Source organism: Felis catus, chromosome B4 (assembly GCF_018350175.1).
Source record: "Felis catus isolate Fca126 chromosome B4, F.catus_Fca126_mat1.0, whole genome shotgun sequence".
NCBI lineage: Eukaryota > Metazoa > Chordata > Mammalia > Carnivora > Felidae > Felis > Felis catus.
In genome coordinates this window covers 12896674-12922520 of record NC_058374.1, presented here as the reverse complement: position 1 = coordinate 12922520, position 25847 = coordinate 12896674, and the positions used below count along the sequence as shown (strand labels likewise).

Below are 25847 nucleotides of genomic sequence, written 5' to 3'. Positions count from 1 at the left end.
GAACTGTGGTTTCCCGGGGGGCGGGGGTTATCTGCTGGGAGGGACCACAGGGAGCATGCTGGTGGGCTGGAAATGTCCTGTATCTTAATCTGGGGCAGGGGATTTACATGGATGTATATAAAAATAAAAGAAACTGATTGAGGTGTATGCTTCAGATTTATATTCTTTACTGCATGTAAGTTAGATCTCAAAAAAAAAAAAGAACATTAAATATTTATTTTAAAGAAATGACAGAAATGTAGCAAGGTTAATGCACCACATTCAAGACTGTCAGAAAACCAGTATACCATCCCCAAGTTGCACTAAAAATTAGTCTTAGGATTTTCCTCATTTGCAAAATTGGAATCGTAGTATCTACCAACCTCATATAGCAATTCAGAGAATTAGACAATGTATAAATATCTTTGCACTCCTATAAGAGAAGTCCTATATAAATATAAGGTAGTATCTGTGGAGTGTTCTAAGATCTCATTTTCACTTAAGTAATCTCTTAGAGATACTTCTTCCTTTCCTTTAAAATACAATAACTAGGGGTGCCTGGATGGCTCAGTCGGTTAAGCGTCTGACTTCAGGTCATGATCTCGCGGTTCATGAGTTCAAGCCCCACATCGGGCTCGGTGCTGACAGCTCAGAGTCTGGAGCCTGCATTGGATTCTCTGTCTCTCTGTCTCTCTTTCTCTCTCAAAAATAAAGCGCTAAAAAAAAAAATAAACAAATAAGTAAAAGAATAAAATAAAATGTAATAACTAAAACCCATAAAGTAAATGAAAGATGAACTATGAGTTAGGCCAAAAACAAATTGATAAATTGGGACCAAAGCAGGGTTGCCCATTCTTTCCATGACCTTTCTGATGGGGAATTGTCATTAAACTGAAAAGTCAATATTTATCTTTATTAAAGCTTCCTGAAAGATTGCAGAATCTACCTAGGCAGGATTTTCAATTCCAGACACTCCAAGCAAAGATTTATAAAGTTTTAAATCCAATAATACCATCCTGCTTATCTCCTTTTTTGAAAGTTATTAATAAAACAAACAATGTTGCGGGGCACCTGGGTGGCGCAGTCGGTTAAGCGTCCGACTACAGCCAGGTCACGATCTCGCGGTCCGTGAGTTCGAGCCCTGCGTCGGGCTCTGGGCTGATGGCTCGGAGCCTGGAGCCTGTTTCCGATTCTGTCTCTCCCTCTCTCTCTGCCCCTCCCCGGTTCATGCTCTGTCTCTCTCTGTCCCAAAAATAAATAAACATTGAAAAAAAAAAATTAAAAAAAAAATGTTGCAATCATCTGTATGGATATAAATAGCATGGTTCAAATCATAGTTCCTCTAAATCAGAGCTGTCCAGTGAGGTAGCCACTAGCCACATGTGGCTATTGAGCACTTGAAATTTGGCTAATTTGAATTGATCTGCCCTCCAAGTATAATATACACACCATTTTCAAAATTTTGTACCAAAAAAAGAACGTAAAATATCTCATTAATGTTTATATTAATGATACATGTTTATATATGATTACATGTCAAAATGGTATTATTTTTAATGCACTGGGTTAAAGAAAATATATTACAATGAATTTAACCTGTTTATTTTTAGTATTTTTAATATGGCTACTAGAAAACTTTAAATTCTATGTAAGGCTTGCATTATATTTCTATTGGACAGCAGGGATCTAAAGAAAGATGGAAATTTTCATCTCAAGACAGAGTTTCGAAAGGGTTTTAAGAATTAGGATTAAGATTGCTTAAATGTTTTCCGGCCAAACTACCTGTCTTTGTCAAAGATTATAATCTATGTTTAATCTTTATAATCAACTGAGTTTTAGGATGGTTATATGAGGTTTGGCCTCCATGAAGTCACAGAACATTTACTGGTTTTCCGTGAACCTTAAATAATACGTAAACCTGCAGTTCTAAAACTTTTGGGGGCTTTGTACCGTTGAGGCAGAGAAAGGACCTTAACAGATCTCCAACATGACTTTCCAGGATACCCTAACCCAAAAGCTATATTCAATCAAGCAAAAATGATACTGCTATGAATTGAATTGTGTTCTCCCAAATTCACAGGCTGAAGCCCTACCCCCCAATATGATGGTACTTAGAGGGCAGGACTTTGGGAGGCAATTAGGTTTAGATGAGGTCATGAGGACAGGGTACCGATGATGGGATTAGAGTCCTTATAAGAAGAAGAAGAGGGGCGCCCGGACGGCTCAGTTCGTTGGGTGATCAACTCTGGATTTCGGCTCAGGTTGTGATCTCACAGTTCATGAGCTGGAGGCAGAGTCTGGCTCCACGCTGGTGGCGTGGAGCCTGCCTGGGATTCTCTGTCTCCCTCTCTCTCTGCCTCTCCCCTGCTTGCACTCTCTCTCTTCCTCTCAAAAAAAATAAATAAACATAAAAAAGAAGAAGAAGAGGAAGAGATCAGAATTCTCTCTCTCTCTCTCTCTCTCTCTGCAACAGGGAGGACACTGTGAGAAGGCAGCCGTGTACAAGCCAGGAAGAGAGCTCCCACCAGGAACCGAGCCTGCCAGACCTTCATCTGGGACTTGTAATCTTCAGAACAGTGAGAAAATAAATTGTGATTCACACTCAAGTGTATTTTGTTATGGAAGCTCAAGCAAACTAACACAGAGACCTACTGCTTAAAGCAATCTTTTTTATTAAATGTCATCGTTAACCTTTACCTATATACATTTTGCTATGTAAAGCATGGTGATTTGCACCCTGTGATGAATAAGAATCAAAAAGTATTGATTTTCTCTAGACGTTAACAGGACAGGTCTGACCTCTGGCCTCTGTAGACCACTCACTCACAGACCATCTTTGTTGAGCCAGGAGAAAGGGGTCAAGGAAAATGATTGTTATTTAAAAACATTATTACTTTAAAAAATTTCATCCTTGATTAAAAATATTTTCTTCAGTAAACGGAATTTATATTTCCGTTCTAACCGAAAATGCAAAGTTGTTCATCTCTCCCCTAGGGATTTGCTTCTTGGTGGCACTTTCAATGGTCTCACCACAGTTTGAGCATAATAAAATCTCATTTTATGCTCCAAGGCAGGAAGCATCCTAAAAGCTCCTCAACCAGTGTAGTACACAACCTTGTGGCTTTTGGACTAACATTTAGACTTCACAGGGGCGCCTGTGTGGCTCAGTTGTTTAAGTGTTCGACTTTAGCTCAGGTCATGATCTCACAGTTCGCGGGCTCAAGTCCCTCATCGGGCTCTGCACTGACAGCATGGAGCCTGCTTCAGATCCTCTGTCTCCTTCACTCTGTGCTTGCCCTCTGGCTCTCTTTCTCTCAAAAATAAATGAACATAAACATTTTTTTAATAATTTATAAATAATAATAGACATCACAAAAAAGAAAGGAAACAAAATGGTGTGCTTGTTTCCTTAGAAACATTCAAAACATCTTCAGATGTTTACTGCCTGTTTTCTTTTAACTTTTTTTTAAATGTTTATCTATCTTTGAGAGTGAGAGAGACAAAGTGTGAGTGGGGGAGGGGCAGAGAGAGAGGGAGACATAGAATCGGAAGCAGGCTCCAGGCTCCTAGCTGTTAGCACAGAGCCTGCTGTGGGGCTTGAACCCACAGCCCATGAGATCATGACCTGAGTCAAAGTCAGACACTTAACAGACTCAGCCACCCAGGTGCTCCTACTGCCTGTTGTAAAGAAAGAAAGAGGAGGGGGGAAATGGAAGAGAACCAAACAGCACAGTTGATTTAATCCCTGTTATCACGTTAACCTCTTTTGCCACCTTTTGGAGCTCTAATGGGTCCAAGTACTCCAAGAAAACTCCACAAAATTTTGTTTGTCCTACACATATTCTCTGGGAAAAGGACCCTGAGCTTTGAACATAATCTCCAAGGAGGCAGTGACCAAAATAGGTTAAGAACTTCTGTTTAAGAGTTCACTTTGGTGAACTGCATGAACATTTCTCCTTGAACCTGGCCAGGTATAACCAGCCGCCTCACTTGATGCATACCACCTAAGACCTCAGAATGTGTACCAGGCCCTGCTTCCACTATTTAATTAATGACCTTGTGCCTTGGTTTTGTTTCCTGGTGTGTGTATGCTAGCTGCCTCCCAACTTCTCCCTTCCTCCAAGTTGTCCTATTCTGTGTATCCCAGCTAAATAAGAGTGGACCCAGATGGCTGTCTCCTTATCTGAGAGAGACCCCAGGGTGAAACTTGTCATATTTACCAACATACCCTTTTCTCATACTCCTCTCCACTCTTTTGGGGCCATCTGAATTTGCCACGGTGCTGGATGGGTCGTCCATTTCTCTATTCTCTTTTTATTTAGGTCTAGGAACCATCAGTTTGGTGAGGCACCTTCAAGGACGTCAGATCGCAGTCCTGTACCGCCATTCCCACGTGGTGTAAAATTCTCTTGCATTCCCACCCTAAGGATGTTGTGAGAAAGAAATGGCGTGCTCTTAGCTCCCCAGAGAAGATTATATAAAAGTAATAAAAGCATTCTGTTGCTGTCGATTATTTTGGCACGATTACCCCAAGTCGCAGAGTCCCCTGCACCTGCCTTGACCATTCCTTGCCCAAGAGTCAGCAGAGACACAAGCACCCACTGACGTTGCGCCCCTCACTCCGTCCACCCTCTCCAAGCCCCACATTCCAAGTTGTCTCCTTGAATATAACTCCGGATCTTCCTACAAACCCCTTTGTACTGATGTAAAGAATTGAAGCTCACTCTCTCCTGTACTCTTCTCACCGGTAAATTCTCCTATCTCTTCGTTTCCTTGCAGAGCGCAGAGGGGTAAGTTGTGTATGCGTGTGTGTGTGTGTGTGTGTGTGTGTGTGTGTGTGTGTGTGTGTGTGTGTGCCCGTGTGTGTGTGTGTGTGTGTGTGTGTGTGTGTGTGTGTTTCCTAAAACTTGCATAGAGCCCATGAGTGTGGCTCTCCGACCTCCTGGATCTCAAGGCAAGGAGTGGGCTCGCCGGAGGGTCCCCGACACCCCGCACCACGTACAGCAAGCTCGGCCCCGGGGGGGCGGCGGCGGCGAGAGGCAGACGAGCTCGGGGCCGAGAGCCGGGCCCCGAACAGCGGCGCCCCGACCCCCCGACCCCCCGTGCCAGGCAGGGCCCGCCGTCCCCGCGGGAAGGCCGGCCGGCCGGGCCGAGGGCGCTGCGCCGCGGCCTCCGGCTCCTCCTCGGGGCGCCGCACGGCCAGGCCGGTGGGTGGCGGCGGCCGGGGCCCCCGGGGATGGCGGCGGCCGCGCTCCACCAGCAGGTGGCCCCGGGGTCCCGGCGGCGCCGCCTCCTCCCCGGCGCCCCTCCTCCCGCGGGGGCGGTCAGCGCCCCGACCCGGCTCGCACCCCGCCGCCGCCGCCGCCGCCGCCGCCCTCGGCCCGCCCGCCGCGTCCCCGGGGCCGCGCTCGCCGCCGCCGCCGCCGCCGCGTCCGGAGCAGCGCCCAGGCCGGCCCGCGGCCAGCGCGCAGGGCGCCGGCAGCACCCGGCCCGCCGCGCCGCGCCCTCCCCGCCCCCAACTCGCTCCCCAACGGAAAGTTCGGCTCCGGCTGCGCGAGGCACAGAGCCCGGGAATGAGAAGGGGTCGGGGGGCGTGCTGAGGGGACCGGGCGGCGGCGGCGGCCAGGCGGGGGCAACTTCTCCCGGGAAAGCGCCTCCTGCCGACCCCGCGAGCCGCAGCCCCCGAGTGGGCTCGAGGTGGTTTTTCCCTTGCCTCTGCCTCCCCCTGCGGATTCAAGACGCGGACCTTGGTCCTGGCGCTCCCGCTGCCGGGTGACAAGAGCCAGCGCCGCCGCCGCCGCCGCCGCCGCCTCGGCCGCCGCTCCCTCCGCCCGCCGGCCGCCCCCCGGCCGCAGCCCCTGCCTCCTGCCTCCTGCCAGCACCATGGAGTTCTCCGAGAGGAAGAGGAGCAGGAAATCCCAGAGCTTCAAACTGGTGAGCCGAGGTAAGCGGCGGGCCGCGCCGGGCCGGGCGGGGGGCGTGCGGGCGGCGGAGGGAGGACTTGGCGCCGCGTAAACAGCCCCGCGCCCGGCCCGCCGCCCCGCGCCGCGGCCGCGCGTCCCACTCCGGGGGTCCGGGCTTCCGGGACCCCCGAGTCCCCTCCCGCGGTGGAGGGGGGGCCGCGGCCGCACACGCCGCGCGGCGAGCAAAGTTGTGCGGGGGGGAGGCAGGATGCTATTCAGCGTAAACAAGTCGGAGGGCACATCAGGAAATTAGCAAACAATGACACTTGGGGAGCCGAGAGCCTTCTTTGGTATTCCACTCCTGTGGCTAGGTTGGGGGGTGGGGGAGAGCTGCCGCTCCGTCAGGCCGTGCACACACGAATCCCGACCAATGGTTGTGGGTTTGCTTTTTTTCCCCCCAAACAGAAGCAAAAAAGGTGGTGGTTCTGTTAAGAACCAGAAAGAAGCTCATGAGGTGCACGAGCCCAAAATGAGAATTGCTGACCTCCGGCGTCTTTTCTAGAGACGTTATTTGGGTTGGAAAGGTGTTTTGGAATAGATCACTTATCGGTCAGAAAAGTATCCTTAAAAAAAAAAAAAATCCAGCCGGTTCCTGACGATTTAACAGGTGTACATCACGGTCTTCGGGCTTAGGAATGTTTTATGGGGGAAGGGGAAAGTTGAATCGTCTTGTCTGTGTTAGGTTACTTGTCAGAGCCTTCATTTTCCTGGTAGGACTTTTTAAAAAACGCTGAGAACTTAAGAGCGGACATAAAAATATGTCTATCCGAATGCATTGTGTCACCTTAAATTAGAGGCAGGTGACTTTTTTCGTCCTAATGTCCCGGGTCCCGATATTGAGTTGAGAACCACCTTGCTTAAATAATCTTTGAATCAACTCGAGGTCAAAAGCAACCCACAGAACGTGTCCCCTTTTTCCTCTGTTGTTTTATCTAGCACTGGCATCAGAGTAGAGAGAGCACTGGCATCAGAGTAGAGAGAGCAAGGCGACCAACCTGGGGAAGTCACATGTGAGCTGATGAACATTAGAGGGCAATTGCAAGTAATAGAGCTTTTCAAGCTAAGCTGAGCTACCTATGATGTAGATTCAATAAAGCCTGTTTTCGGCAAGCCTGAAAATGGTTTGATTGTAGACATTTTGAAGATCGCCTCATACCTGTTTTCCCTGATTTAGTTTGGATACTGCTTCATGAAAGAGGCCTGACATAGTTTTACGTATTCAAAATATTTGGCTCTTCCCTCTGTTTCCGTGTTGATTACTCAGTCATTTGTACTTTAAAAATCTCCATAGGTGACCGGCCTGTTGGTCTATTGATTCATTCGGGAAGGTAGGCGGCTTTCCTTATTTATGACCTCAGGGAACTTAACTAGTCTATCTGAAAAGTGAGAGTGGTTTTGTAGACCTTGTCCTGTCAGGTCTCAAGCCACCAAAGAAAACAAAACAAAAAAGGAATAGCTTTTAAGAAGGAACCTCTATTTTCTTACCTAGACGATCCTACTTTTCAGAAATAGACCATTGGCAAGTACAGGAGCCTCTGTAGAAAAGAAAGAAGCTCTTAAAGTACTGTATTTTAAAGTTTGCCTGACGAAGCAAGTTTTTCTTTTTCCTTTTTTTTTTCTTTCTTTAAATTACGGGTCTGATTCTTCTCTCTGCTCTGCAGGTGCATTTTTAGAAAATAAACTATTGCATATTAAAGTGCCATAGCTGAATGCAAAAGATTCACTTGTGTGAAAGATGAGAATCTTGCTTTCTTATCTAAGCTATACTATGTTTGAAATAACAAATCAGTTTTTTCGTGTGTGCTTTCCTGTAAGCTGCTTAAAGGCAGGTATTTTTCTGGGTAAACTGAGAAAACTGAGTGTCAGGTTACCCTAAAGCATGCTGTTGATATACTGTACTCATGGAAATGGGTTGTGGAGATAATTTTGGAATCACCCCCGCCCTCCCGGCCTATGATTGGGCAAGGTTTTTCTTTTCCTTATAAACATGCTTGTCGTTTGAAAGAAAAGAGGCCTAGTAATTGGCATCTGTGGGCCAAATTTACTGGGAAAACTATGTAATCAGCAAAGCCGTTTTCTAAAGTCAAAGTAATAGGTCAAGTTTGCGTACTTTTTCAGAGTAAGCAAAGTTTTTTAGGGATTACTAAAGACTATGAATTCCGTGACTAACCGAGTTCTTGGAAATTATGTTTATAAATTAAAGTATAGATTATACATCTTCTCTATAACGAGAGTCTAGTCTTTATTGCTTATTCATATCTTGCTCGCCATTAGAATTGTAATTTTTGGTTGTTTTCTCATCCCAGATTATCACCATGAGGTATATAAGATCTCAGAATTCAGCAACGATGTTAATGGGGAGGCCAAAGAGACACAACCCATTTATTTAGGTAGGTTCCTATGTCAATTAATTTCTCAGCAAAACAGTGTGGCCATTTGCAATTAGGGGGAAGGGAAAAAAAAAAAAAAAAAAAGATTGTGCCAGAACGGGAAATGTCTGCCATTGCTTAATGTATGACATTCTTTTCAAGACCTTTTATTTTACAGATTGCCAATATATCCCTTATTAACATTGCTAAAAGTTGTAATTTCAGACATAAATGTTTATTAGTGTCTACACACAGTGCTAATTATCGCTCACTCCCAGAGCCAGATGCTGACTGAGCAGTTTTGTCGCTCTGTGCTCACCCCATTTCCATTGCATATTCGCTGGCATGCTTCACTGGCAATAGTTTGTGTAATTGGGGTATTACATCTTTGACATCTGGATAACAGAAATTCAATTTCCAGGAAGCCGCTATTTGTTTGGTTTTGCTTCTGCCTTGGGTGGGATAGAGGATTAATATGCTGTCTTATTATAATGTCCCTTCACCTCTGTGGCCTGGTTGCTAATCCTGCCATGACAAAATTAAATTAAATCTACAGTCAGAAAAGCGTAAGGAACATCAAAGTGCGATTGTCCGCCCAACCACCTCTTGATAGCTCCAGCTCTCCCCTTCCTGGATTTGTGGGCATTTCACACCAATGTTTTTGGTCAGAGAGACTAGCCATGCTTTGTCTTTACCATCCTCGTTGCCAGCTCACCTCAGGGTCAAACGGAGCCAAAGCAGCGCCTGTGAGACGAGGGTAGCCGCCTGGTGAATGAGCAGGTAGTCCAAAACATTGCCACTCTTTCCAAGTGCAGCGTTTGCTACAGGTACCCTACGTGAAGGACCTGGCATGTGCAGCTTGTCAGTTGCAGACCACGAACCAAAAATTAAACAACTTCAGATTTTGCCACTAAGAGTTGCAGTCCCCCTTAAGTAAGAGCGGAGAGCAAATGGTGGCTTGTGGCTTCAGCCTTGCCCATCGCGAACACCTTCACCACCCCAGAAGTAGGTTGAGAGCGGGTGCCGCGCAAGAAGGGAGCAGAAAATGGGAGACCGTTGCGGCGAGAGTGATGAAAAGCCGAGGCCAGACTTGCCAGACCTCTGGTGAGAACTGAGAGCAGAAGGAAGTAGGATTGCTGTTCAGACCCAGTGTGAGGGGTACTGAAAAGCCGAACAACGTGAAAGCCAGATGGCGTAGTGTTCTGTCACTGAGATCTCTCTTTTTTTGCTTTGAGGAAGAGAAAGGGTGGGTTGCCAAAGGACTGAGAAATCAAATGGATACTTGGTGGAGGTAAAATAGGAGGGGAGTATCAGCACGTCTTACATATGCAACCACTGAAGGCGCATAGATCTTTCCATCCTAGGGGAGAATATTACTGAGGCCAGCAACTACACTCATCACCTGTTTACTGTTAAGAGGACTAAAAACCAAAAAGTTAATAGTCAAGTGAAATGCTATGACCCAGAAGGAGAATATTCTTGGATTGTACTCTCTTTAGTTCCTTAAACTTAATGAGTTGGAATTCTGTACTTTCCATTCCCTGATCTTATTGGTTGGAATTCTGTATCTAAGTACCACTCGACTTGGCCATTTGAAATGAGGAATTTGCCTATTAGTAGAAAATTTACATTTATCGTCAAAATGTAACATCATGTCCTTGGTTCAGTTAACGTCCAACAAAGCAGGCCTTTTTCCCCCTTTGTGCTGTGTATTTGGAAAACAGTAATTCTGGGTGTGAGAAAGTGGGGGAGGAAGAAGAGGAAGATGCGAGTGGTCAGAATTCAGTAAACTGTACACTCTTGAAGGGGGCAGACATCGCTGCTTTCATTTTTCCCAGCTCGGGTCCAGGAAGATAAGAGAACATCAGCGAAAGACCAGGGTGGGGATCAGCTTTCCAAGTTACCGGGCAGGAAGGCCTCAGACATCAAGAGACAAAAGTTTGAACAGTGGAAACGTGTACCTGGGTGACTTCTCAATCTTTCGCTCATCCTGGGAAAAGTGTGATATGGTTCCCAAAGACCAATTTTATTTTGTGATCTCTGGGTCCGTTTTTTTTTTAAAAAGTGGAAAAGCAAATGAGAGCGATTGGAAATAGTTACCGACAGCTTCTGAACTTAAGAATTTGGTTGTTGATGATGTTATAAGACATAGGCATTAGGAGTTTGTAGGTACTCTTCTCAAAACATAGCTTTACATCATGTTTGTTTTTGTAAATTGCTAGAGTCTATCCATAACACTACTCGCTAGGGTGCAGATTTCTATGTGAAGTTTCTGACGCCCAAGGGAGTTTGTTAGCAGGACACCAGAAGAGCTGTTTCACCTATAATGCAGTCCTAAAACGTGGCCCCGAGATGCTGTGTAGGATTTTCTGTGTTCAGACGTAGGTATAATCCCTAGGGCTATCTGCACCTATAAGATTAAAGTTCATATCTCCGGGAAGGGGAGCGCTCCAAGTTTTGGCAGAGTTCCCACATGAAATCTATTTCCTTGGAATATATTCAGGCTGTTGACTAAGGAAGCCCACGAGTGAGGCAGGGTAGCTCACTGGTGTGAATGGCTTGGCTGAGTGCTTTGCGACTCACACATACAGTATCAATGTGATAATAGGGCCAGACGAGGGTATTTTGCCCTGTGGACATTGATGTGGCCCAGCTGGCTGCGGTGGGCCTACAATAAAAATTTGAGCACCTGTTTGGAGAGGAACAGCAACTCGTTTTAATCAGTCCAACAGATGTCTTTTTTAAGAAAATACTGTGCACTCAGCACTTTTCTGGAACAGGGGTGGGAAACAGATAGGACCAAGACATTTGGGGAGATAGGACAAATTGAGAACACCATCAAGGAGCAGTATTCAATAATAATAACAGTTTGGACACTTTGTGCGTGCACCAGTATTGTGTTGAGTACCTCACCTGAATTTTCTCATTTACTTCTCACAGCAAATCTGCCAGAGTCGTTATCATCCCTGTTTTGTACCTGAGACTTAGGTGTTTGATAGCCGGCCAGAGGCCTCTCAAGTAGCAAGTGCCATAGCCGGGATCCCAGTGCACATCTCCATGTGCTGGAAACACCCCACCGCATGCCTCTCTGTGTGAACGATGATTCATTGGCAGATGTGATCCGTTAGGGCAACAAGCAAAAGCGGCGTTGGAAGGGACGGATCAAACGCACGGTCAAGTGGAGAGCTCTGGAAGGGCTGGACCTTGAACTTGGGGAAGATTTGGATAGGCAGAGGGGAGGTGAAGAAGGGGCTAAGTGTCACAAGACCCAGACGTTAAGTGAAGGTCACACATGTAGTTTAAAAAGTGTTTTCACATCTGTCATCCTGTGGTTTTTACAGTAGTCCTGTGAGGTCACTGGGGCACATGTTCTTACTCTCATTACCTAGAGGAGGGAACTGAGGCTCAGAGTGAAGTGACTTGCTCATAAATAGTGGAACCTGGCAGAAACCCACGTCTTCTGTCCAAAGATCTTTTCCCTCTGTCGTGTTGGGCCAGACAATTCAAGGATTATCAGGAGACCTTAGCTGGTAGCAAAGCACTTTTAGCAAGTATTTTAATGAGACAGTGAGTTTGTTACTCATAGCTTTAAAGGAAACATTTAATGAAATCTCTTTTTCTACATTGGATTTTCTTTTGGATTTACCATTATAATATATAAATTTGAAACATGTCTGTTTTTCAGGTGTTCACTCTTTTTCATTTATTCATTCAACAAATACTTATTGAGCTCCAATTATGGGGTCAGGCCCCGGCCCTCTTGGTCCTCTTCTGGTTCCTTTTTTTGTTTTTGTTTTTTTGTTGCTGTTGTTGTTCTTGTTCTTGTTCCTTTTGACACTAAGTTGTACAGCTTTCAGAAGATGAACCACAGGGTATAGTGGCCATGCCAGATGAGCACGGTCAAGATCTCTGAATTTTTTAAATGTTTATTTTATTTATTTTGAGAGAGAGAGAGAGTGAGCAAGCAGGGGAGAGGCAGAGAGAGAGGGACAGAGAATTCCAAGCTCACAGCACAGATCCCGACACGGGGCTCAAACTCATGAACTGTGAGATCATGACCTGAGCCAAAATCAAGTCAGACACTTAACCGACCGAGCCACCCAGGTGCCCCTGAGATCTCTGAATTTTTAAATCTTTTTTTCAGTGACTTTGTTGATGACAGCTGCCCCCACCAGGGTCTCCAGTCTTTTCAAAGGTGACACACTCCAACAATCCCTACCCCTAGAGGTTAGGGAGTTAGCCTCTAACGATAATGGGAGTCGTTAGAGCCCTGGAGAAGCGAGCAGGTGCATGTGTGAAATGGGGGGGGGGGCGGCCTGGGTCCCACCCGGTTCCTGTTTCTTTCCAACAGGGAGGGGGGCCCCGAAGTTTCACCTCACCTGTGGCTAGAGTTGCATGAGTGAGAAACAACCTGAAATAAAATGAAGGGCCCAGCGGACCTGAGTGTTTCTTGGGGTTAGAAATAGAGCCGATAACAGCAGGTGTCATTTTTGGAGAGGCTGCTGCGCGCAGGGCACTATGCTAAGAACTTGGCGTGTAATCGCAGGGCGCCATGCAACATGCCCCACGTCTGCGGGACTCCGCACAGCTTTTAGGGTGCCCTTGCCACCACGTATAAGTGGTTTCTAAGGCTTCCTACGGCACTAAAAGTAGATCTGCTTATCCTTATCCTGTAGGTGCACAAACGGCTTCACAAATCCAAGCAAAGTCAAAGCCGAGAGAGCCTCTGAGGCTCTTGACCACCGACGGCTCCCTTGAATATGAGCGCACGTGTGAGTGTGCTTCTGTACCCGTAGGCGCAGCGGTAGACCGCTTCGATGCTACTCGCTGCCTAAAGTTCGGGAGGCGTCTGCACTCAGGCCCGTCACACTCTTGGATTGGTCATTTAGCCAACATCACAACCACAGTGTGAGGCAGGTGTTCCATCCGTCATTCAGACAGGAAGCCGAGCTCGGAGGTGAAAGTGACTCACGCGAGGTTATACCGTAGTTAGTAGTTGAGCGTGCTTTAAAACCCGGGTTCCTGATGTCCAGCTCTGCCCTCTCTCACCACGTGGGGGCTGCCTGCGGTCCTGCCTACCTGTGCCGTTCTGCCCACACGGGCTCATCTTAGTGTGTGACTGCTCATCCTCTCCCCGCCGCCCCCCCCCACCGACAGAGTGGGGCTCAAGACATGAGAGGGGGCACCGTCGGTAGAAGGGAGGGGTGGGCAGAGCCTGGGACCCGCTTGGGAAGAAAGGAAGTAAAGTTGGTTGAACATCTGCTGTACGCTGGGCACTTTCCCAAACTGGAGAAGTATTGTTATTTCCATTTTTAAATGAAAAATACAGGCCTTTGGAAATGTCAGTTTGCTCAAGGTCAGAGAGTTCGCAGACGAGAGCTTGGCCATGGACCCGGCTCCCGCGGTATTTCTGCTCTGCGGTGTGGTCTCTGAGAAAGCCGGGGCCCCTCGCCTCCTCCCTCTGCTGTTCGCTCTCTGCTTCTAGCTTCTAGCTCACCTTTCCAGTCTTTTCTCCCTCTTCTTCCTACTGAAAACATTGGCCTGCGTCAGACTGGCCTCTTAGCATTAACTTCCTGGGGCGCCTTTCCCTGTCTGTGTGTGGGCTCTTCACCATCCCTTCCCTTCCAGGCCCTCCCACGTGTTAGCCCGTTTCCACACCCCATCTATCACCAGCCTATCGCCTATCGGTTTCTGAAGCCCAATTCCAATATTACCTAGGCCTGGAGGCCTTCTCAGTTCGTATAGCACAATAGAGAGAAGTCAGGTTTGAAGTCAGAAAACCTTGGTTTGAATCTCAGGCTAACGGTTAATAGCACCTTGCACGAAACTCTTGAGAGGCTTTCTTTATCTTCCATAGTTGAATAGGAATGTTGGCCCTGACTTCCCCAGCAGGCTCCCCTTCAGCGTCTTGGAAATCCTATATGATAAAACACTTTTTCAGAATAGAAAATGCTGTATTCTTATTTTTATTATCCCCTTCTCCTGAAAGAGTTCTGTTCTTCTGAACACCTTAGCACTAAATAATAACATCATCCAGCATTTGCCACATACTGCCTAATACTTGTTTTGTACACAGCTTTATGGCGCTCCAGGTCAACCTGCAGACACCCCTGTCGCCCCCAAACCTGAACAGTTACCACACTGAATTGTGGTTGTTTATTCGCACTGTCTCTCCTCATGTAAATTGTAAGATGACAGAGCAAGGGTGACCTGGATTCATTTTTGTATCCTTTGAAGCACCCAGCACGGTGTTGTGTTCATAATAGGAACCCAGATGACAGGTACTCAAGTATCTAAACGTGTGAGTATGTTGGACAATGTCGTACAGAACTCTGAAGACTTGCTTTAAAATATATCACTGTGGGGGCGCCAAGAGTCGGTTAAGCATCCGACTCTTGATACCGGCTCAGGTCGTGATCTCATGGTTTGTGAGATCGAGCCCCGAGTCGGGCTCTGTGCTGACAGCAGGGAGCCTGCTTGGGATTCTCTCTTTCCCTCTCTCTGCCCCTCCTCCACTCATGTTTGCTCATGCTCTCTTTCTCTCTCTTATTTATTCAAAAGAAATAAGTAAACTTTAAAATATATATACACACACCACACTGTTGAGATTTTGGAGACATTTAGCGAGCCAAACTAAAATATTCCTCATTTAACCAGAAGAATCTTTTATCATACATTAAAGCAGCACAGAAACTTGGGACTTCTGATGTTGATGTGTGAGATAGAACTTGAAATCTTTTTGTTTTCCTTCACATCTAGAAAAGACCAAAAAGGAGAGGACCTCACCTAGGAAAGCCAGCGACATGTTAAAAACCAAAACTGAAAAATAGTATATGCTCTGTTGGCTCGGTATTGTGCTTTTACGTGGGCACAGCTTTCTAGAGGCGCTTGAGATAGTATTGACCTGTTTATCAACTGACTTTGGCAGGTCTGGTTGTCCAGCTCCGTGGGAAGCAAGTTTACCGACCTAAGTTTCAGAAAAATAGCAAGCTGTGCATTCAGCAACAGGCTTGTCCTGCTATGAGGGAACACTCAAGCCGGGCCTGCTCCCCTAGGCCCGTGTCTTGAGAAAAGTTGCCTCTTTCCGTTTCCCATCAAGACTTGGTGTGGTTCAGGAGTGAGCGAAATGCGTGATACGTTTTGATGGTTTGCTGTTCCTACTCTGATCGTGACCAAATCATTAAAAAAAAAAAAAAAAAGAAAAACACAAAACAAAAAACCCTCCACGAAGGACAGACTCTAAGGAGACGTATTAACAATTTAGCCTCTCTGGTTCCCATGGGAATATGGATTTTTACTTTTGGAAGAGAATAACATGGCTATCTATAAGATAAAATAAAGATTTTGGAACAGTGTGTTTTGCATCTCCAAGTTAAAAATAGACCTAGGACATTTACAAAGCAACTCTGTTATTCTTACAAGTCACAGATTACTGGAGAGAACGCCACCTAGACTGGAATGTGCGTGCAGAAGCAGGGGGTGGTGGGCCAGGAGGGAGCAGACGCCCACGCCGGCAGGGATTCGCCCAGGGGCCCCGTGCGGCTCCAGGGCCTGCCTGCCTGAACCTCTTCACCGTCTGTGGCTTCCTAGTTAGGACTGAGACTCCTAGGCCTGACGGATGAGACTTTGCACAAACTGCCCCTCCTTGGGGCTCGTGGCTGAGGCTTTCCTTCCACCTCCCAGGCTTCGGCCATGCCACACCACTTTCATCCGTGCAGCAGGATTCTGTCCTTGCCTTTGAGGCCAGGCACTTTGTCACCTGGGTGGCTGCACATACCACCTCCTCTGCTTGGAATTTCACACTTGGACCATCCTCCCTCTTCTGTCCATGGCTCTCTCTTATCCCTGAAGACTCCCAAGTTGATGCAGCTTCCTCCAGGCAGCCTTCCCTGATTCCCCTCACCTCTCCTTCCACAGCATCCAGGGCTGGGTGCTATCACAGCAAAGCCAGTTTGCTTGTGTGTCTCTCTCTCTCTGTCTCTCTCTCTCTCTCTCTCTCTCCCCGCACTGGGGTGTAAACTCCCTGAGAATCATCTCCGCGTCCCCACTGCCCAGCCCCACGATGGTCACATAAGTACATGCTCAGGGAGTGAATAAGATGTCCACTTTAAATTCAAAATAAAGTGGGGGCGCCTGGGTGGCTCACTCGGTTGGGTGTCCGACTTCAGCTCAGGTCATGATCTTGCAGTCTCTGAGTTTGAGCCCCACGTCAGGCTCTGTGCTGACAGCTCAGAGCCTGGAGCCTGCTTCGGATTCTGTGTCTCCCTCTCTCTCTGCCCCTCTCCCACTCCTGCTCTGTCTCTCTCTCTCTCAAAAATAAACACTAAAAAAAATTTTTTTTTAAAGAAATAAATAAAGTGGTGGAATCAGCCATTTTGAAACTTTATTACCCAACTCTTTTACCTCTAAGTCCTGCCCTGGCTTCAAAGGGTGAAAATTTACACATCCTTCTTCGTACCTAACTGGACCTCCCATACCAGGCGTAAAATTTGTCAGCACTGGCTATCGAAGCTATATTTTTCATTTGTTTTTTTTTCTTTTTTATTAGGTTAATGGCAGGTCCCCCTCTTCAAGTTTAACCCCGAAAGAGGACGCACCACTGTGCCTTTGTGTGTATTCTAGCCCCTGGCCTCCAGGGCCTTGCATATAACAACGCGCTGTGCGGGCATCTCTGGATATGGCCGCACATGGGCCTGGCGTCTGCCCTGCTGGGCTCTGCCGGGAACAGTGTCTGCCACCCAGGCTGTTTGAGCCTTCATCGCTCAAGTCTCATCTTGAATTCCTGCAGGCAAGGCTCCATTCACTGTGTTCCTGGTGCCCGGTACCTGACACAGAGTAGATTTCACAACAACTATTTCTGAATAAATGAAGGAGTCCCATGTTTGGAACATGTTAAAAGTGTAGTTATCATCTGATGTGAGCGGGACAGTCTGCTGAGGGGAGACCGTCTTCTTGTGCAGGACTGTCCCACATGTTACAAGAGGTCTGAGTGTGGGCGGCACAAATGTACATGGATGTCAGGAGCAACCCACCCCCCCCCCCCAGCCATTGTGACCATCAGAAATGCCCCCTACACATGTGAGTTAGAGCATCGTCTTCTGCAGTCCACAGTTGTGGGGTCAGTTAGCTTTGAGCCGAGAAAAACGATTGCATTGCTCTAGGCTGGACGCCCTTCCCTCCCCAGCTGTCTCCCAGATGCCCTTGTGAAGGGGGGCAGAAACGAGGGGCTGGGGTGGACCCAGCCAGCCACATCGCCATACCCAGAGCGAGCACATCCATTCACGGCCAGGTTCCTGAGCCTCCTTTCTATGCAAAGGATAGCTTCTTACATGCATACTCGATCATATATTTTAAAATCATTAAGAAGTTTAGACAGCTTTCCTTTCAGCATTGCAGACAATGAGTAGCCTTGTAAATAAGAATCCATAAAATTGTTTTCTTAGTTTTGCATTTTTTTTTCAAGCACGTACAAATATACTATCCCATTTGAACCGCAAGGGTTTTACAATGTTTTTTTACTCAGAAATCAAATTTTATATCTGAAAGGTTAATGGAGAAAACTAATTATGCGATCTGGTAACCAAATGTGTGATGAGACATTTGTCTCTGTAATTAACAGCAAGGAACTTTTATAGTTTCATAAAATCGAATGGTACATGGAGTGTTCTGTGAGCATTTGTTTGGATGAGGTGTCCAACACAGAGATGTTTATGGATGATATAAAGTTGAACTGAAATGTAATGCAGGTGTCTGTACATCTCACGGCATTTCTCATTGTTGAAATGGAAGCCGGAAGATTAATAACTTTACTTTGTCATGATAAAATAAGTAATGTGTTCTTGGAACAGTGGTACGGTACATAAGTTACTCAGTAATTCCAAGAATTTATTCTGTTCCAGGAATAATATCCTTAACAATTTATTTTTACAGAAAAAGTTGATGCCACATAATAGCCTCTGAAGTTGCTTGTATGGCTAATGGAATTATATCTCAAATGTGACTTTACACCTCCAGAGAAAATGTAAAGAACCCCACAAAAATGCAAGGTTAAGGTACAAGCTAAAAGTTAAAAAGTCAGGAGATGCAAAAGTTAAGGTTCTTCTGTTAACGTTAACTCATTCTCATTGCACATATATAATTTTTTCAATTACTGGCAAGACTTTAATGGGTCCCTTAATAAGCCTTGTGTGAAATACGGTTGGAAAGGAGTTGTTGCAGGTGTGTTTGCCTTAACCACTCTACAGGAGAGAGCCTGGTGCCTTGAGCAACACAGACGGGCCCAGAGCTGATTCGTCTTCCTCTGGTCTACTTTGGTCATGTGAGCAAGCAACTTACTCTCATTCTTTGCTAAATGGGGGAAATGAGTCGCTGTCTATCATCTCTGATGAGCTAGGAAGACGACGAGGATGAGATATGTGCCCTTGGGAAAGCTTTCAGAAGAAGGCACGATTGAATTTAGGCACCAAGTGTTTGCCTCTGTTTGCCAGGCCTACACCATGGAAACGAGAATCTCTTTCCAGGATGTCACAGATTTGGTTTACGTCTTACCCATCGTCAGTAGTGTTTTTTCAGCCTTCCTCAACTGTAGTGTTTTTTCAGCCTATCCCAACTTCTTGGCATAACTGATGCTTAGAATTTACTGAATTCTTGTATTTGTTTTGTAGGTCTTTATCGAGTAGCCATTAGGGCCAGGCTAAGAGATTTTAAAGCTCAGGAGGTAGCGACCAGGGGGATGAAGGGTTCTATGGGAACATAAAGAGGGGCCTCACCAGGCCCGGGGGGGGTGGTTAGGGACTATGATCCTTGAGGAGATGACATTTCAGTAGGAGATGGGGCTGAGGAGGTATGAAGGCCAGGAAGTGAGTGCTTCCAGACTTTCCTTCCAGCTAAAGCAGAGGGCCCCTGGCTTTCCATTACACCCACCAGCTGGGTTGGTATTTAATTGTCCTGAAGTGAGGCCTGGGCACTGGTCCTTTGAGAAAGTTGTCTAATGTGCATGCAGCCACACCCAAGAGCCACCAGTTTAGAATAAGGGGGTGGGGGGGTTGGGAACATGGCAAGGGCTAAGGTGGAGAAATGGGCAAGGAAGGCCAGATGCAGAGCCGGGCTGCGTCGGAGGTGGTTGGCATTCCACTGAGCTGTGTCACGTGATGAGGTTTGTGTGTTTGGAGATCGCCCTGGCTTCGGGGTGAAGAGGGTTTGGAGGGAGGGGCGCAACACTGGAGGCTTTTGGCAGTAGCCCCATCAAGTGATAATGGAAGCGGGGGGCGGGCGGTGGGTGTGGAGAGAAATGAGAGGGTTCAGAAGTGATTTGGAAGTCACAATAATCAGGACTCTATGATTAATTGGCTTTGGGAGGGCGAAGAGAGAGAGGAGCCCCAACTTTCTGGCTTGTACAGCAGGGTGGATGCTGTTAGTAAGGCTCAGGGATGGTCATCGTTAAATACAGTTTGGGGACATGATACTAAGGTTGCTTTTGAAATGCGCAAGTGGGGCTATTGGGTATGTGGGTCTGGAGCCCTGAAGTGGGATCAGGGCTGGAGTCCTCACATACAGATGGTCACTGGGGCCAGGAGAGAGGATCGGGGGACCCAGAAGGTGTGTGGGGAGTGAGAAGGCTGTTCGGGCAGCATCCTGAAAACGTTCAACATTTAAGGCAGTGCTTTTCACACCAGTGGTTGTGACCTGTAAATGGGTCAGGAGATCAATTTAGCAGATTGTCACCCGCATGAGCGATAGTGGTAATAATAATAATAACAAAGACAGAGTGGAAAAGAAAATGTCAGAATGCATTGCATGCAGGAAGGATACATTCATGAAACTTTTTAGTTATATATGTAGTATACGTGTGTGTGTGTGTGTGTGTGTGTGTGTGTGTGTGTGTGTGTGAAATCATCATGAAAAATATATTTCTTGCTGTGAACTATGGTCAAAAAAGTTTGGAACCCATTGACCTAAGCTGCGTTTGTCTTACCCCTAGAGAGTTGTCTTTAGTCTGACTCAGGAAAGACTGCCAGTCTCTAAGTGCTTTTGGACCCAGAGTTATCGGAGTTCCCTGAAATCCTTGGAAGAAAAAGGTGCTGTGAATGTGACCCATTCTTCATTGTCAGTAACACTATTTACATTGAAGATGAAACCGTACAATGGCATGTATATTTAACTTGGAATATATTATTAAATGTTTTTATTTTGAGAGAGAGAGCACGAGCAGGGGAGGGGCAGAGAGAGAGAGAGAGAGAGAGAGAGACAGAGAGAATCCCAATCCCTGACATGGGGCTCGATCCCACGAACCATGAGATCATGACCTGAGCCGAAATCAAGAGTCGGACGCTCAACCGCCTGAGCCACCCAGGCGCCCTTAACTTGGAATATTTAAAAATTTTAAATGGCTGAAGAAATGTAATACAGCAAGTACTTAATCAAGTTCATACTTAGCTGATCCAAGATGTAGATATGCAAATTAACAGCTCGGTTAGGGGAGATTTGCACCTCTGTATAGCATTCTTCTAGAAGTTTTCTGTGCAGGAGAGCAGAGGGTCAGCATTTCAAGTTATAACGAGAAGGATCGTCTCTTTCCAGGCAGTGAGTTATGAACATTTTCTCTCTTGCTGAATGAAGGCAAGACGTTGGTTATACTACCAGAGGCATATGGGAGCTGCTCTTAACCTACAGTCTTGTATTTTACCTATGTGAATTACCGGCATTCGAAGACTTTTGCTGTATGTTTCACAGAATCATGAACGTAAATAAATTCTTACTTCATGTCTTCTAAGTGTTAATATGTGGCTTTGGTAGAACTAACAGGATTCACGTGAACCATGCTGCCAGAGTAAAAAGAAATATCTGAGCCTTATTAGTGAGAAACAGCGCAACTACGTTGGAATCCGCGGATCGTTTGGGGCCGTGATTTCACTGTTTCTACCACGTGTGTTCACATAGCTGGGTGGTTAAGATGCCAGCTGGTTCAGACAGCACGGAGTGTGTGTCCTGACCGCTTCCCGGATACCACGCAGCTGGACTGTTGTGTGAATGGCCTCCTTCCTGCCCGTCAGCCCGTTCCTTGAGCGCCTCCGGAGAGTAGCTCAAGGACCTTGGAGCCTGACCCACCTGGTATAACTCTCCAGTCTCAAAGTCCCTGTTTTCTCCTGGGTGGAATGTGTTCAGCAGCATTTGAACCTCTTAGTTTGTTATCAGGATTAAAAATTGGCAGAGCGTTTGCCAGAGGGCCTGGTACATAGTGAGTGCTCTGTAAATGGTGGCTGTAACACTTTTACCCCTGCCTGCTGCCAAATTACTTTTTAAAAAAAACACACGGCTTGGGGTGCCTGGCTGGCTCAGTCGGAAGAGCACGGGACTGTTGATCTCGGGGCTCATGAGCTGGAACCCCGCGTCAGGTATAGAGATTACTTAAATAAATAAATAAAGAATAAAAACATAAATAAATAAATAAATAAATAAATAAATAAATAAATAAATAAATAAAAACAAAAAATGCACGGCTTCTGTGAGCTTCAACAGAAAGTAATCTTAGGCCTGTACACCAAGGGTTGCAAAACAGACCACACCCAGCACCCTCTTTCCTTTGACTTACTTTCACTGCTCTCCCTAGCCACCTATCTGTCACTCGTTCCCGTCCAACTTCGTCTTTCCTGGGTGACATTACAGAAGATGTTTTTGCGTCCAGTGCCACAGGGAGAAGATTGTACATAATTCTTTTAGGTCATCTTTTTCTTCCAAAAAAAAAATAATTTTTTTTTTAAGATTTATTTTTTGAGAGAGTGAGAGAGCACGAGCAAACGTAGGGGAGGTGCAGAGAGAGGGAGAGAGAGAGAGAATTCCAAGCAGGCTCCACCCCCAGCACAGAACCCAGCAAGGGGCTCCATCTCACAATCGTGAGACCGTGTCCTGAGCTGAAATCAAGAGGCAGACGCTTAACGGACTGCGCCGCCCAGTTGCCCCTCAGAACCACTCTTAAAGTTAAAATTTATAAAGGTGCAAATGAGGTATAAAGTAAAAAGGAAAGCATCCTGTCCCTTTCATACTCTCTAGTAACAACCATTGTTAACAATAGAGGGGTGTGTGTGTGTGTGTGTATTACAATGAAAGAAATATGGGATCGTGCTATGTAATATAAGGCTTTGTAACTTTTTTACATAACTGAGTCCCCATTTATTCCACAAGAATCGAGTGGCTAGTTTGAGACAGGCAGTAGACCCTAGTTGTAAAGTAGTGAAGGAAGTCACCGTGATGTCAGCCCTCATGAGTTTACAGTTTGTCTGGCATGTAACCTCTAAATGACTATAAAAGGGTCATTTCGTTCTTTACAGATACGTAAACATACACCATAATTTCATTATACCGACATGCCATGATTCATTTATCTAGTGCTCCATTGATAAATGTTTGGACTGTTCCCAGCGTTTCACCAGTAGGATGCTGCTGCAGTGAATAGCCTTGTACTTGTGTCCTTGGTACTTGTTGGGATGTCTCTGGAGGATAAATTCCTGGAAGCTGAATCGCTGAACTTCCCTCCAGAAAAGGTCCCTACCAACGGCATACGAGAGTGACTGTAACTCTATCCCTTCACCAAAAAAATGGGTTTTATGAATCTATAGCCTTTGCCAAATTAATAGACAAAGAATTTCGCAGTATTTAATTTCCATTATACTAATAATTATGGAGATAAAGGAATTTAAACTGTTTCTCTTGTGAATTACATGGTCGTGTCCTTTGCCTTGTTTTTTATTCTTAGTATTTGTCTTCCTCGTTGATTCACAAGACCTCTCCCTTGTATTTGGGATTTTAACTCTTTGGCTCAGTTACTCTTGAACATTGCTTAGAGTGGTGGCTTCTGACCCACTCACTTCATGATGGCTAGAATTACTTATCCAAGGAATATTCAGTTGGGCAGCCACGTTATATTTATTATAAAATTTTATTTTCCGTGATATAAGAACATTCGGGGAGAAAGAAGCAGGCCCACTCTTGGAATTGGTCGAGGAACTTCAGCTTTGTTACATATCACTGTTTCATGGAAAACCTTTGTTGACTTCCTGTCATTTGCAGGATAAAGTAAAAGCATCCAAGGCCCTTCTGTTGTTCACTCTACCCACTCAGTGCCTTAACTCCAAGTCAGCTTATTTACCGTTGCCCATTGTGTTTTTCTCTGCCTTTAGACTTGGTTCAATGCTTTTGCAACTCTTTTCTCTTCCCAAAAATGCCTGTGGAGATGCTGGTCATCTTTAACCGACCACCTCACATCTCACCGTCTTCGTGAAACTGGCCATAATCCTCTCAGTTTAAAATGATCTCTTCCTTTCAGGGCACCTGGGTGACTCAGTCAGCTAAGTGTCTGACTCTTGATTTTGGCTCAGGTCATGATTTTGCAGTCTGTGAGTTCAAGCCCCACATAGGGCTCTGGGATGATGTTGTGGAACCTGCTTGAGATTCATATTCTCTCTCTCTCTCTGTCTCTCTCTGAAAGAAATAAACATTAAAAAAATCTCTTCCTCCCAATTCCTGAACACTTGTCATTTACACAACGTCCAAGGCATTTATCACACATCCTCTTGATTTTGTCTGTTTTGTCACTTCAGTCACAGACACTATAGATGTACTCCTAGAAAGTGTAGCTGGGGCCATTCAAAAGCCTGACTGAAAAAGCTAAGCCCTTTGCCTTCTGTAATGGGCCAGCCGCTCCTCCCGCTGGCCAGTGCATTTTCAACTGCAGACTGTAACTGGGACCCGGTGGTGTTCCACGGGCTGTGGGAACCTGCACATCTTGGTGGGTGGAGAGCAAAGTATAATACTGGCATTTATTTTTTAAGTTAAAACATGAAGACATCAAAGAAGATTGTTCCTTTGGGGACTTTGCCCTTGAACTGCTTGTAGGTGTTTATTCTCCTTGTAGGTGTTCTTTGAGGACACCTTTGAGAAGCAGCTTGACAGCCCATTTTTCACAGCTTTCCAATGGATTCTATTTTTTTGAAGTGTGGTTGACATACAACATTATGTTAGTTTCAGGTGTACCACCATAGCAGGCTGACAACTGGGTACGTGACTCAGGGTTCACCCTGGTAAGCGTAGTCCCCATCTGTCACCCGACAGTATTATTGACTCTATTCCCTAGGCTGTACTTTCATGACCGGACGTTTGTACCTCTTTTGTTATGTTGATTTATTTTTGAGAGAGAGACAAAGACAGAGAGAGTGGGGGAGGGGCAGAGAGAGGAGGATCCAAAGCGGGCTCTGCGATGCAGGGCTCGAACTCGCCAGCGGAGGGATCATGACCTGAGCCAAAGTCCAGACGCTTAACTGACTGAGCCACCCAGGTGCCCCTGGATGTTTGTACCTCTTAATCCCCTTTACCTGTGTCTCCCAACTCCCCTCCTCTCTGGCAACCACCAGTTCTATGTATTTAAGAGTGTGTTTCAGTTTTGTTTGTGTTATATATGTTCCACATAGAAGTGAAATCATATGCTATCTATCTTTCTCTGACTTCTTTCACTTAACATGATACCCTCTGGGTCCATCCGTGTTGATGCCAACAGCACGATCTCATTCTTTTTTATGGCCCATTTTGAATCTCGAGTCCTTGATTCATTTCCTGGTGTGTGTTTGCTCGTTTGGCCTTTAATAGGCGTCTCAAGCTCTTTTTGCTTTGAAGGCCTATTTTCCAGCTCAGATCCATGGCATTCTCTCTTGGTGCTTGTCCTGGCCTCACATGCTCAGCCTTGGACAGAAAGAGCTCCAGCCTCCCACCCTGGCAGCAGGTGTTCACACTGGGTAAGCCTGCCATTCATCAGCAGAGGGACATCATACCCTTAGAACTGCCCGTACAGTCCTATGTCTCCACTGCTGGACTGTGCACTCCTCAAGGGGAGAGACTGTAGCTTATACTTCTCTTCCTCTTTTTACGCACACAGTGTCTCATATTCAGTAGTACAATAAATATTTATTGAATGGATGAATGAACCTGATGTTATCTAAACAGACTTGAAAGGAACTCAGTTGCCCTTTAAATGAGAATGCCGTGTATACACTGAGCTGCTAAATTATTTTCCACCTGTAACTTCCAGTTTAACAGGGTCCTCGAACCTGTGCCAACATGTACACAGTTGAGATACTTCTTATCATAGTATTTGATTCAACCAGTTACATGATTCCGTAGCCACTCTTTGCCTCTTTCCATCTCGGTGGCATTTAGAATATGTTGTGTGCTGCCCTTGGAGTTCCTGAATGCACTCCAGGGACTGGCTCAGGAATGTGGGTTCTGGCACACTCTCCTCCACACGCTTTGCCCTGCTTTATTTATTGGGGTTTCACTGAAGGTTGCATTAGAGAAAGGGACGCCCTTGGAAACCAGTGCTCTGTTCTATAAACTAATGCATTTTCAGACCATTTTTGCTGAGTTAGAATCTCACCCTTGCGTGTCCCTTGTAAACATGGCTCTTGTCCCTGAGGGTGGCCAGGTGGGACCTTGATAGCATCTGCACGTCAGTATGGCCTTGGGAGGAGGGTGCCAACCTCAGGCCTCA

General features: G+C 46.1%; 2 protein-coding genes across 20 annotated transcripts in view; one reads left to right on the top strand and one right to left on the bottom strand.

Annotated features, from left to right (window-relative positions):
• Positions 1–5035, bottom strand: part of PRPF18 (pre-mRNA processing factor 18) — a 102089-nt gene extending 97054 nt beyond the window's left edge. The window contains exons 1-2 of the mRNA XM_045060902.1: positions 4704–5035; positions 4208–4401 (exon numbers count right to left, since the gene is read on the bottom strand). The gene's annotated coding sequence lies outside the window, so the exon portion shown is untranslated. The remainder of the gene's footprint in view (positions 1–4207; positions 4402–4703) is intronic.
• A 368-nt stretch (positions 5036–5403) lies between these two features.
• BEND7 (BEN domain containing 7) overlaps positions 5404–25847 on the top strand; it is an 81952-nt gene continuing 61508 nt past the window's right edge. For 4 of the 19 annotated variants that reach the window (XM_045060885.1, XM_045060884.1, XM_045060891.1 and 1 more), the window contains exons 1-2: positions 5409–5923; positions 8249–8332. In XM_045060885.1, the coding sequence (XP_044916820.1) occupies positions 5863–5923; positions 8249–8332 (145 nt within the window). In that variant the 5' untranslated portion in view covers positions 5409–5862. Of the gene's footprint in view, positions 5924–7233; positions 7271–8248; positions 8333–25847 lie in introns of all 19 variants that reach the window. The other 15 variants (XM_045060887.1, XM_045060895.1, XM_045060890.1 and 12 more) reach the window with 11 other exon arrangements.